Source organism: Fistularia commersonii, chromosome 12 (assembly GCF_037954325.1).
Source record: "Fistularia commersonii isolate RoL2024-O1a breed Wild chromosome 12, RoL_Fcom_v1.0, whole genome shotgun sequence".
NCBI classification, from domain to species: Eukaryota; Metazoa; Chordata; class Actinopteri; order Syngnathiformes; family Fistulariidae; genus Fistularia; species Fistularia commersonii.
In genome coordinates, this window is record NC_141295.1 from 14649123 (window position 1) to 14663402 (window position 14280).

At 41.1% G+C, this 14280-nt stretch overlaps 1 protein-coding gene across 4 annotated transcripts in view; it reads left to right on the forward strand.

Annotated features, from left to right (window-relative positions):
• The first annotated feature begins 3285 nt into the window (after window positions 1-3285).
• The window catches only part of sh3gl2a (SH3 domain containing GRB2 like 2a, endophilin A1), a 44049-nt gene continuing 33054 nt past the window's right edge, over window positions 3286-14280 (forward strand). Inside the window, exons 1-2 of one of the 4 annotated variants that reach the window (XM_086157282.1) lie at window positions 3286-3314; window positions 8087-8383. In XM_086157282.1, coding sequence (XP_086013408.1) covers window positions 8339-8383 — 45 coding nt within the window. In that variant the 5' untranslated portion in view covers window positions 3286-3314; window positions 8087-8338. Of the gene's footprint in view, window positions 3315-8006; window positions 8384-14280 lie in introns of those variants that run through there. The other 3 variants (XM_086157284.1, XM_086157281.1, XM_086157283.1) reach the window with 3 other exon arrangements.

The window sequence follows — 14280 nt, forward strand, 5'->3', positions numbered from 1 at the left end:
AAAAATACAAACACATGACCGCAGCCTGATATCTTGTAGCGGTTTGTCTCGAGCGACACGGCGAGCGTATGTGTGACAAATGACCTTTGAGCCGCTGTCATTGTCAATCCAGTTTTTTTCCTGCTTCGGTTCTACTCAAAGCTACAGTTCCAGCCTTTGAGGTAATTTTTGTGGCTCTCGGGTTTTTGTTCAATCAGTATATAATCACTGAAATGAATACTAGATTCCATCAGGTGAGAATAACATCCTTATGTCTGCAAGCAGAGTAGGGACAGTAACCTGAAAAGGACAGCTGACTCACATTTTGCTGCTTCCCCCATTTCAGTCTTAGTCACTGTATCCCCAACAAAGTATCTTTTAATTCTTGCAAAACGGCAAATGGTATTTTGTTAGTCTCTTCATCATTACGTTCACCCTTTCACGCCAATTGCGGCCATCCAAGGTGTCAACTACAGCATCGGGAGCAACCTGGGGGGCTTCATTGTTTTACCCGAGGACACTTCAACATGCAGGCAGGAGGAGCTTGTAAGTAGGAATAGGATAAACCTTAATGATCCCCATAGGGGAAATTCTTTGTCACAGCAGCATAACAGTTCTGTAATTAAAAAAAGGAAATAAATATGAATATTAATATAAATAGAAAGACGGTAGATGGCAAGACAAAAAAAATAAAAAATCCACAAATAGAGCTCCCAGACGCACACCTGCTGGAAAAGAATATATTCAAACCAGATTATTCAGCCTCATCATAACGCCATTCAAGTGTCGAACGTTCTCAAAGTTATTTGTCGTCCTGTTGACAGTCCCGACATTGCATCAGACTACAATTGCAAATGGATGTCATGATGTAGTTATCTCTTCTTTTATTTTGATGTTTTGCTCTTTTTCTTTTGCGCCATTGGAAGCAGCAGTCATCCAGATGCAGTTCCTGGAAACGGCGATCAAAGTCAGCCGTCTGTGCGCGGTTCTGGCTTCCACTGAACACAGACAGATGGCATTTGTATTTTCAACATATCCGGGACTTCCTCAGAAACATCCAATCCTCTCCGTGCCATGAGCAATTGTAGCCTAATAAATTATTTCCCTTAGGGAATTGATAAAGTTTTTTTCTGTGGATAAGGGTTGCTGGTCCAGGTAACAGTTCTTTGTTGCGCTGAAGTTTCCAAAATTTGTCTCCAAGTGAATGAGAACAAAAGCTGAGTAATTTTGGGCCGGCAAAGAAAGACTTCTTGTCTGCGCTCGACCTAACTATCCATCCCTCAGGAATAACTACAAGTTTGAAACCTGATGTAATCCATGACTTAGACCTAATGTTTGGAATGGACTCTTTCTCAGGTTTTACTGCGAGACAGTTTCATCTTATCTTGACCGCTTCGACCGGGGCTTTAAAAAATGAAAACCTCAGCACATAAATCCGGTTGTCGGATCCCTGCATTTGTTACCGCTTTATTACACCATCAACTTCAAGATCACCGACCAGGTAGGGTCCTAGACAACTGTTTCACAGCTTTTGACCAGCCATTTACCATCAGAACTTTCTTTTTTGCCAGTCTGTCATAATAATATGAGCCTTTGATATTCTTTTTTAGTTTATCTAAACTTCCAATTTCTTTTAATCGCTATCTTCTGTGCCTTTTAATTTGTTCATTTCAATTCATTGCTTGTGATTCTTTGGCATCTCCTCCTCTGCCCTTGGTTTGTTTGTACTGACTTTGAAATTTTTCCTAATTTTTAATTTTATCCTCCTTAAGGCACTTCTACTTCCCTATGGTATAAATCGCAATATACATGCAAGATGACCAACATGACTCCCTGCTGTTTGTCAGATATAAGAAGGTAAGTACGTCCCTGTTACAGGAGCCATTCTGTGTGGAGTTTCCATGTTCTCTCCGTGTCTTTTGGAGAACTCTGGGTTCTCTGGTTTCCTCCCACAGTCCAAAACATGGAGGAGCTTCATTGGAGGCGAAACGTATGAATGGTTGTATGTCTCTAGAAGACGTGAAATGAATGCTTGCATGTCTCTAGAAGACGCGTAAATGAATGAATGCTTGTATGTCTACATATGACGTGAATAATAGAGTGATTGCTCATATGTTTATGTGGCCATGTGAGGGTGAACCCCACCTCTCTCCCACTGGCCGCCGGGATAGGCTCCAGGCCCCCTGCGATTCCTGACCGCAGGATAAGCGGTATAAATGATAAATGAATGAATTCCATAATTGTTTGCAGAACCTTCATATATTTAGTACTCTGTTAGCATTACATTGACAGTGATGACTGAAGGTATAATGCTAAATCCCCCGCTCCTTCAGTCTTTCAAGTTTATCACCATATTCATCAGTTGAGAGTCGTGCGGGGAATGAAATATTCTGCTTTACAATTGAGGAAGCTGTAAAAATGGACTGAAATGCATTCGTTTATTTTTCAACTCTGCACTTGGTGAATATATCTTTTCAATATTAGTTTTAAATTGTATCTTTCGCTTCCACTGTTTGTGTTTGTGAGATGATAAAAATTCCCTTTGTAAAAGCTTCTTCCTCTATTCCACAGAAGTGATGTGCAATATTCAAGCACTAAAGTGCTTTCTTTAAACGCATCAAAGATGCATATAAAAGAAATTCTAATTTACTAATTCATCAGAAATGACATCTTTATAAGACGGTGATCAAGGTTGTGGCAAACAAAGGGTCAGAATATGGGTTCAGTTCCTTTCCAATATGGAAATTATTGTGAATTACACAGACTCATATTTTCTTTGTTATTTTTATTCATTTATTTAGTTAGTTAGTTTTTAAGTGCTCTAGATTATTGAGATCAATCCATTAAAAATGACCACGTTCCTCTCTCCCTCCAGATAGCAGGAGAGAACAAAATCAGCAATTTTATAATGTGTTGTTTAAATTTAATGATCCTCAAAAAAGAGCAGATGATGACTGTTGATAACAGAAAAGTAAACTTTTAATCTGCAGCACTTTCTCGAACAAGAAAATCAGTCCCTCTACGCTTTAGAGCCAAAACATTCAATTAGAGTGAAACAAAATAACGATACTGAGACAGAACGCAAGAGTTAAATACAACGTTTTAAAAGAAGCCAAGACTTTAAAGTGAAAGGTTAAAGTTCATAAGGTTCCTGGTCTTAACTTTATTTTGGAAAATGTGCAAAGACAGATATTTGAAGCTATTTCAAAAGGAGAACTAACCCAGTTCTGCCCGCCTCCCCGCTCCCCGACCGCAACCTCACATCCAGATCACTGAGCTTCCAGAGGTTTGATCCGAGCTGCTCCAAGCCGCAGTTTCTGTGCTTTGTCACCCGGGTAAGTCCAGCTTTTATGTCAACCAGTAAGTCCTACTATTTTAAACAAATGTCAATGTTTCAACCTTTTCAAGGCTTTGAAAAACTTTTTCCTCTTAGTGAGACTGGTACATAAACACTGTTGCTGTCTCCCTTTTTACCACGAGAGGGCAGCAAAGTGTAGTTAAAGGATTCATTCAAGATAAACTCAAATCTTTTCCTTTGACATGGATATGATTAATAATCACAGAATAAAAACTATCCACATTTAATTATCTCTTCTATTAACTTTAAATGTAAGTAATGTTTTTAATTTTGTATTCTTAAATATATCCATGAGAAAAACTCTCCCTTGAATTGTATATAATGCAATTATCTGCTGATGGAAATTCACTGTTATTTTTATCTTATTTTATTTTACTTTATATAGCAGGTCACTGTGTAGGCAGTCTAGTCTCCATTAGGACTTCCCTTTCTGTAAGTGCACATACAGAAATATTGCACAGGGTGGCGCCACTTACATTAGAAATGTTTTTTTCTGCATTTTCCACCACCTGTTTTTCATAGTAAGCCAATAAACTCGCCCAGAATATTGTAATGTAATACATACATAAATGCTCTATCAAGTTTGCAATATAAACAAGCTTTTTTCAACGACATGCATTCAAGACACTCCAAAAGTCTATGAAAAGGGTCGGTGTGTGTTTTTTCGTAATGTAATGCACACTGAGGCACTGAGGCAGTGTTTTATGTGAAGATTTCGATTCTCTATAAATGTGTTCGTCTGGACGCTTTTCTTCCACACTGTGCTTTAATTTATATCAATGTTTCTGATTTCATCTCAACCACCACTTCACTAATTGCAATTGTTTTTCTAATTCAGATATTGGGAGACAGTGAGAGTTGGAACATGACCAGTCATAACACCTTGACTTTCTACATGCAGAATGATTATTGAATAATTGGTTATTCTGTAAAAGCATCTATTGTTTTTAAGGTTACAGAAAAAAAAAAACGTAAATTTTGCAGCAAATTACAACAATTCTATTAAAGTAATGCATATGTTCATGACAGCTTCCACATGAAAATTAGCTTTGATTGTTACGGATTGTAATATTTGAGCTTCGGTCATATGAGTTCTGGATACAGCTGGCTGTGGCTCAGTTGGCAAAGTGGGCTCCCTTTCAATTGTGTCCCATTGCTGTACGTGTGTTTGACTGGCCGGATGCTGAATAGTGTAAAGCACTTTGAAACTGAAACATGTGAATATTGAATGAATGACATCCTTTAAGTGTTTTCATCATTTCCATACAATAATACCCTAAAATCCATTGAATTTAGTTGCAGGTATGATGCATCATTAAATTATATATTGAACAGCAGAATATGTTTTGGTATTTGGTTTTGCAAATGTAAATAAATGAATGAATATCATTAATTGCAATATTAAATTTTTTTTGCCAATAGTTTCACAGAAAAGTCGACTAGAGACCCATTGCCTTGGCGAACTTGATGATCTGCTCAATCAATATATATTTAAAAGGTCACATCCAATTAGCATTCCAAGTGTGTCACATCTTAAAAAAAAGTCATTTGCTTCAGAGCACTTGTGAAATTCGGCTAAGTTTGGATGTTTAACTTTGTAATTCCAATAATGAGATGGAGTCCCAGAAGACCTAAAGAGAAGTTAGGTGTCAGATGAGGACGCAGTAAAGCAGCCGAAATCAGTCTATAAAAAAAGGGCGTAGAAACGCCGGGTTTCAACAGCTCTGAGTTTGTTGATTTATGAGAAAGCAAACTGTAACATGAACAAAAGGTGACTGTCCTGATAGTTAGTCAAAGAAATCAGTTTATATACGGTATCTTTGTTTATATAACACAATCAGTTAAGGTGCAACATCTATGGCAACATTCCAGCATGCGCTTCCAAGAATGTTCAGGGACTGCTTGACACTGTGACAAACATTGTTCAAACACACACATACATACATGTGTATATAATGATATATTGCAGTTGCGTGTAATAATGTTATTTTTTTTCTCACAGTAAAGAAATTGACATGCAATCATAATGTATTTTTTCTGAGAAGTGTACTGAGAAGTCTACTTGAGAAGTGTAGATTGTGATGCTGCTCCCCAGATATGCACCCTAAGGGAGAATGCTCTTTAAAGACACCTGTTTTGTGTTTACCTTTGCATATTTTCTTTTCAAGAAATGGGCATGAAAGCTTTATTTTCAGGAAATACTCATCTGAAATTGCCATTTTCAACTTTGTGCCAAAACTAGCAACCAGGCCATTTATATGAGTTAAAAGTACACACACATTAATTTGTAGTTCAAATGGTTGCTTTTACAGTGGAAGAATGCTTTCACATTTTTTTTCTAGTTCTTGTTGAAACTGAACTTGAAATTATGTTATTTTGATTTTCCATTTCTAGATTATTTCAGTCATACTGTGATGACACATGTATACAGAGAATGTGTTGTGCTGCATCCATTTAATCAATTTACTTTGGGGTAACTCGATGGCTTCCCCTCTTTTATACTGTTAACATTACAAAAGATTTGATGAACTAACAGTTTCAGCATGTTGATGGATCACTGCCTTGTGATGTGCACAATGGCAACCCTTTCATTCATCCTCTGAGCTCTCCACATCTGCTCCTGCACCATCTAATATGAGCTGACAGCCACAAAACCCAGCTCGCCGCACTGCTTTCAGGTACTGGAAAATTCCCCAGAATTCCCAGCATGGGAATGGCGGCGGAGGTAAAAAGATTTCAGAGGGCATTTTGCGAAGAAAACTCCACCTCTGGCTCATTGCTCAGTTTCACTTTCAAACCGGGTTCCAGATGTAGTGGCAGATTTGCTGTGTGTTTTCGTCATTCTTTCCAAGCAAACGGGTCAAACACATTAACGCTTGTTTCTCCTCTGTCAAAACTGATTTCACTGGATCAGCGGTAGAACAATCCTCCCATCAGGACCATATGATGTTGCATCTTAAAATGAAAATATTCAAGAATTTACACAATTTTACTTTTCACATCGTCGACGGCATATTTATATTTTTAACCTGTTTGAAACCTCCCCCGCCACACTTGGAATTTGTAACAGCAGAGTAACTATTTAAACTAAATGGCTCATTGCAATCATTGTAACAGCTTTAAATATAAATGTGCAAATTAAATGCAATATGTTTCATTACACCCTATCTCGAACAAAGCGGCATTTCAGTTGACGGTCACTGCAGGTCGATAAGGTCGGCTTCCTGTTACCCGGGTCATCCAACGACAATCAGCCATATGACATGGAGGTGAGAGGTAAGCTCTGAGCTTTAATTCTGTGCCAAAATTTGCAGTTGCATTTTAATCTTCTACATATGGAGGTGGGCACACTCGGCACAAGACCTTGTCAGATTTAGTGTGCATGTGTGTGTGTGTCACAGAAAGTGATGGATTCCACTGCACCATATTTAATACGCAGTTTGTGTAATATCTCTACAGGCTCTGTTTTGTTTTTTTGTTTTTTTCAAGCAGCTACAATCTACAAACACATACGTACATACGAGACAAAGGAAGGCAATCATCAACACAGTTTAAGAATTAAGTCATCTTACAGGTATGTTTGATTCCTTTTCTGTCCCTGCTCCTGGAGGCTTGGCACGCGCCAAAATTTCCTTGAATACGGTGACAATCAAATGCTAAGAGGACCTTTAAAATGTATTGTTTATTATTTTCAGCAGTCCCAACAGAAGTACAGCTTTGCTGAGGTTCCATATTTGTGTAGTGCAAATGATGTCCCCCTTTCAATACCTCTTGTCAATTTCTTTTTTAGCTTATTACCTTTCTTTTGGTCCTGTTTGACTTACCAGATTTGGTTGTGCCATAAAAGAAAAGAAAAAACAGAACATGCAGTAGGTTCATTCAGGACCCTAAATTGCCTAGACTATTGAATGACACAGTGAACGGTTCTACGTCTGCAAATGGCATGTGAATGGCAAAGTTAGCGGCTAAATGTTTCACTATGATGTGAAAGAGAGTGAATGGCTGCACGTCTCTATATGTCATGTGAACAAGAGGGTGAATTTTTGCAAACCTCAAGCTTTTGTGAATGAGATTGAATTATTGTCTTAATATGTGACCCGTGATCGACCGTCCAGGGTGAACCCTGTCTCTTGGCATATGACAGTTGGATAGTCTCTTGTCCCCCCATGACCCTGACTGCAAGATAACCGGTATAGAGAATAAATAAATAAATGAATAAATTAATGAAAAAATATATACATTCCCCCTTGTTTACATTCTGTCAATCTGAGCTCATTCCATGTCAGTTCCCACAAATCTGGCTCGAAATTTTATAATTTATGTGATGTAAATATAGACACACACACACACACACGGTTCAATAGTGCGTTTCTCCATCCGGTCGTCGAGGCGGTTGTTGTGCAGCGCAGCCAGCGGGCAGCGCTGACGGGCGCTGTCCAGGGTGCTGGAGCGGCTCCCTGCCGGCCAGCGAGGCCTTTTCTCTGCCTTTTTCTCTCTTCTTCTCTGCCCAAACGCGTAGTATTGACCATATTTATATTCTGGGATTGTAGATTAGCTGCACATTCGCGTGTCCGTCCTTATAGTAAAAAAAAACAGTCACATTTCTGCAACCACATACCCTTATTTATTTATCACATTGCTATGTCGGATTTTTGGAGAATGAATCGCATGCCACCGCGTAGCAGCAAACTATTCCCGTCCTGCTTCCGTTAAACAACCTCAGATTAGAAATTTCTCCTTTTTTTTTAGAGTCCAGGTGGAGGAGAGGGGCGGAGGCTTTAAGAGGACGTCAGCCGACGTGTTGGACATGTGGGTCCGCCATCCAATCGGCTGATCGGGGCTCCAGTAAGCCCCTTCCCCAGCGGAGATCCCTCCAGTGAAGACCGGAGTAGACGTGGGTTATTGCCACGAACCAGCTCACGCACAAACACGCACGAGTAGGACACGTCCATCCTCCGCACTCCCGCAGCGTCCTGCCCATCCTTCCGGCTCGTAGCGACCATGTCTGTAGCGGGGCTGAAGAAGCAGTTCCACAAAGCCACTCAGGTAAGCGCTCTTTTCACGCACATTAAATGTGCGTGAAGTGTGCGCGCGGTGGTTAAGACCCCTGCGTTTTTGCGAGGCGTCCGTTCTCTTCCTTTCAGCGTGCGTGGACGCGCTCCGCGCCGGCGCTGCAGCAGCATTGCGCCAAAAAAAACCTTCACGGCGTCCCCTCGGATCGATAATGATGTAATCGGATAATCGATCGATGTGATTGATTTGGGAGGTTAACAGGAGGAATGGGGTGATGAGGAGGGCCGTGCACTTGGCTACCCTTCAGATGACATTCCGCACCGGCCGCTGCACGGAAACCGGAGGGGGTTGGGTTTGGTGTGTGTGTGTGTGTGTGTATGTGTGTGTGTGTGTGTGTGGGGGGGGGGGGGGGGGGGGGGGGCTGCAGCGGCGGCTCCCACCCGTGACGCGCACACCACCCTACCCCACCCCCACACCCCCGCCCCGCACGCTTACATCGCCGTGGTTCTCTGACAGGCGCGGCAGGGAAACTCCGACGTCCACGGCGTTACGCAATCGTTAAGTGCGCCTCGGTGGAAATCCGCTTCCCCTCTGCAGCGGCACGCCATGACCCCGGTGCCCTCTAAGCGCGCCAGGCCAGGGGCGTGCACAAGACTGCCGAGGCCCGGGGGCCAATCTTGTTTGGTTTTTTTTTGTTTTTTTTTGTTGATTTTTTTTGGCCCCAAAATCTAAAAATAATATCTAAATATACTGAGGAATATTATGAAAAAGGAAAAAAAAATGAATATGTTTATATTTTGTTTATATTCTTTATTTTCATTTTTATTTTTTATATTCTTATTTGTATAATTTTTATTTATGTCATTTCTATTTATATTTTTATTTTTTCTCTACTATTTACATATCTTACTACTTACTTATATATATTTATACTTATATCTTACTACTATCTCACAACTACATTCCTTACTGTCCACTTTCTGCTGTGTGAAGTGAAATGTCCACTGTGGCATGGTTAAAGGAATATTCTATTCTATATAAACTCAGATAAAAACATACAATTAACGCTTTATTCAATTTCAATCAATAGAATTTATTCATATTTTTCCCCCCGAAACACCTGAAGTAATTCACTTTTTACATCAGCTGTGAGAAATTGTTTTGGAAAGTCCTTCCTGTGACATAGAGGACTTCAGAATTGTTTTTTGTTCATTTCAGTTTTTCAAATGACTTTTCAAAGCTTGCGACTAAAAACGTGATTGTAAGCCCTAAACTGCACAAATTGCATTGTCAGAAACATCCCGCGTAAATATTTCATATCACAAAATTAAAGTAGTTGCACCCGTTCTAGAGCTATTCACTGACCCAAGTTGGTAAAAGAAGTAACTGACATGCACAAAAAGCTGAGTTATGTGGAAACACAGGATTGATAGCCTCTTCCGCTTGTTGCTTTTGGTGGTTGCACCTAACCATTACATCATGCATATGCACGGTGAGGTGGGGATGGCACCATTTGCTCAAGACAGAAAGGGTAACCCAAGGAATAAAGTAAAGAATAAAGGGATAATGACTGCCTCTGCCCTGTGTCGAGCCTCCAAATTGTTAATTATCATCGCTGAAATTTCAAAATCTTATTTCCTTGTCAGATTGAATGCTCCCCATCCAATGGATGGTCAGCCCTCGCCTCTGCACGCCCTTAGTTACAGCTCGCAGTCTCTTAATGGGGGATCGTCAGTGAGGCCGGGGGAGGGATGTCAAGATATTGATTTTTATTGTGACATCAATAATGACGTGTCTGCTGAAGGTCGGAGTTCAGACGCCTTATGGCAGGTTGGACCTGCGAAAGGGAAAGCGATGCCACTTTCTGAGGAAAGAGTTGTTGTTTTTCCACCGCAACCAGCTGAGGCTCATGTTTCAATACAGGTAGTGCCGTATAGCCTGTCCAGCTATAATTGTCATTTTAATGACATCACAGGCTGCAGCAAGACAGAATACATATATCTGTATGTGTGTGTGTGCGTGTGTGAGAGAGAGATGGACCCATGTGGGTACCGAGGGTCAACAGTCCAGAGCAGGGGTGGGCAATTATTTTGACTGGCGGGCCACATTTCTGATTTAACTTTTGGGCGTGGGCTAACTAGGAATCATGTAAATTGAACAAAATGAAAATTGCAATATAAATATTTACATTTTTTGGCATATACCGACATTATTTTGTACGTGACCTTCCAAACAAAATTAAACATAAGGAAAAAAATAAGGGGTTTCTAAATTCAATATTGATTGAAAATACTAAAATATTCAAAGCAAATAGTTTGACGGGCCGGATAAAAAAAGCACAACGGGCCTGAAGTGGCGGGCGGGTCATAAAATGTCCAGGTCTGGTCCAGAGCAAGGAAAGGTGTGGAGCAGAGGGAAACAAACACCTTCAAGCAGCTTGGAACAGGTGGAGAAAACTGTCAGGGGTGATTAAAGAGTATCAGTCATGAATGGAAGGACAGCCAGAGGTAGCACAGATGAAGATGTGGAGGCTCCTTTTGGGATTGAGGAGGTTGGATAGGATCGGGTGTTTGTCCGCCAGAGGGACGCCGCATGTTCGGAGATCAAGTCAGACCGAGATGGTTTGGATATTTATTGAGGAGGGATGGTGAAGATCCAGGTCGGAGGATGCTGAGGTTGGAATTGCCAGGCAGGAGGAAGACCAGAGCAGATTTATAGATGGAGTGAAAGAGGACAGGAAGAGGGTGTGAGAGAGGAGGATACAGAAGATGGAGGTTAAATCGAGGAAGGTGAAGGGAAACAAAGAAGGGAGGAGTTTGCAAACATCCGCCTCGATAAAAATGTCAAAGTAAACAGGTATCGTGTGGAGGATGTTTTAAGAGGTGGCTGGGGTCGGCCAGCAGTCGGGAAGGGGATTGTTTTCTCGCCGCCTCAGTAGAATCTCTCAGGTCCACCGTGTCAGACGATGCATGTGGTGTTTGACATTTGTGGATAAACGGGGAGATGTTTCCTACCGTCGCAGATTATCTGAGGCAGAACTCAAATCGGGATTGAATAGATGGCGGGTTTTATTTTGAAGCGAGTCCTGTTCCAATATTCAGACACTTGTGTGATAGCGTTTTAGTGATTTAGCTTTTTGTGTGCATGGTACTATATCTATGCTTTGTGTAAAAACAAAAGACGCTTCCTCTCCAAGCCGCTCCTCATGTTCATTGTCTTCAAAATGCCGGTTTAAAATAACTTGAAAGATAATCGGTGCGATTTAATTATGTAAAAAATGAATATTATGAATATTAAACGCTCATAATCCTACCAACAACATGCATGTCAGTTGGTGATAGAAGTCACAAGTCAACAGGGAGAAAAATAAAGTAAAACGAAACCTTACTGGTGGACAAGGTGCCCGTTCATGTGGTGATGAAGAACTCTGACTCTCACAGCACACGCTGTTGCTGCTTATGTCACGCCTCAGGTTTCCCCGTGCTTCCGGCGACAATGCTGACTCACGGCCGGCTCACCTGGGCGAACTGAAGCGGCGTCGCTGGCAACACTACCCTCTGTGCAAGATGTCGTGCCGTCTTAAAAGTTTGATCGGGATTAATGCGCGGCCGCTAAGCCTTCGACATAGTTCTTACTAATTTTATTTGTCTTAGCACGAACGATAAGGGGATTGCAAAGTAAAAATGATTTGCAAAAGCTGGTAATACAGTTGTTTGTTTTAATCACCAACTGGTTTGATTAGATGGGGAAGAAGACAGCAGCTCACATGGAGCTGGACAGCTGCACAGATTGTGCTAATTCACTTTGATGAGTCCATTGTCACCCATTAGCAGAGGTCTGTCTCCCCCTGCAGATGTTCCGTACGCAAACCCGATCTCTCTATCATGTATGAGAACATTTGTCAACGTGCACATGGGAGTGTCAGTGCACATGAGAAAATTCTTCAGTGTGCATGCAGAGAAAACATTTGCAGTTGTAGAACATATGCTTCACTCTTTTCGTTTATTTCTGGTGAGATTCAATCAGCTTTTGGCTTGCACTTAGTCTCTGCGGTCTCCTGCTGTCCTCTCCTTAGCATTAGCCCCCCTACCTCTCACCACACACACACACACACACACACACACACACACACACACACACACACACACACACACACACACACACACACATATATACATGCACGCACAGGAACACACAAACAGGAGCAGAAGGCTCCCCTCTTCCCTCTATTCTCGTGCCACAATCGGGTAATCCAGGCCCAGACTTATATGGACAGCAATCTGTCCTCAAACACCATCCGACACACACACACTCACACACACACATACATGCACAACCTCTAACCAGACTTCAGCAAGACCCCCCATTTCTACATAAAGAGACAAGGGTGCAAGATTAAGTGATAGGGTGGGAGATTTAAAGGAATCCGATCAGAGACTGACAGAATGGATATCTGCACTAATGGTATTGAGTTTACACAATCTGGATTCCTGGCTGTCTGCTTATTGTAAGGCGTCAGCTCGCAGTGAGTTATATAGTCCAGCCTTCATTCTATGTCATAATATTTCACAAATAGAGAAATATGATTATTTATCTCAAGATAAAATCTTCCAAATGAATTCCAAAGCTGTGAAAATGTGCCGCAGCCTAATCAAGGGAAGAATGTATTCTTTGTGCTTGAAGGCTTGCAGTTTTTCTTTGTGATCAAAATTTGGGAGTTATTTTCTGCAAAACGGCGCATAAAAAGCAGAATGTGATGACATACCTGGAATCTTATGGGAATCTTATATTTGCACACACACCCACAAACACACAAGCTTGCACATCCTCAGCTTCATTTTTTTTTCCTATGTGCGTCATTTATTTCACTCAACCATAATCACACTTCTCACTGACAGAAGATCTCTCTCTCTCTCTCTCTCTCTCTCTCTCTCTCTCTCTCTCTCTCTCTCTCTCTCTCTCTCTCTCTCTCTCTCTCTCTCTCTCTCTCTCTTTTTTTTTTTCTCAGCCGAGGACGTCAAGGGCTCAGATTGGTGCTTTAATAACAGGGTCCATTTTAAAAGAAAGGAAGCTCAGGCATCAGAATCAGGAGAAAGAGCTTTTACATCTCACTAGAAATAGAACTCAGTCATTCTTTCCCACCATGCATTAAAGCTACATACACTCGACATGTACAGTACACTGTATTATGTCTGAAAAAAATCAGATTGCTTTTTTATGAAAAAAAAATCACTTTATAATGATCCGAGGTGAGCTGAGTTAAGATACATGATTTAGTTGGTAAGTCAAAGATTCCTTTCTTATAACACCACAGTTGAGCAGAGTCAAATGAGCCACATCAATAACAGAGTTTACATTCGTAATAGCCCTGCTGCAAGTGTTGATTGTGTGCGTGCAGGACACGTGGTTTATGTGTGTGCGAGTGTGTGTTTTGTGTGTGTAAGTGTGTGTGTGCGTGCGTGTACGCGCACTGTTATTGCGTTTAAAATTCAAATAGTTTCCGTCCTAGTCTCCTCTGGGAAAATCAGAAAACTGTTTCATCTCCCGCTCGAATCACGCCCCAGTAGAAATACCAACTTTGCGGATGCGGAGAAAAGCGGAGAGGATGAGTGTGTGCCGCCAGTGTGGAGGCTAAAGCATTTTCATTAGATGGTCCTGAAACAGTGAGAGAGAAGAAGAACAGAAAAGCAAAAAAAAAGGCCTTGAAATGAGTGCCAGAGCTACCAAGAGAAGAAAAAATATCCCCTGAGGGGTTTGATCGCAAGTTTTACCACAAATAATGGTTTCTTTGCTTCAGGATCACAGAAGGACAAACAAGTTTGGATGCCTCTATATCTTTTTTGTAACGGGTTGCCATCAATGTTTCACAGGGTTACTACCCTTTTCAGCTGCAATATCTTTTGTATTTGACAGGGATGGAAAAATCATAT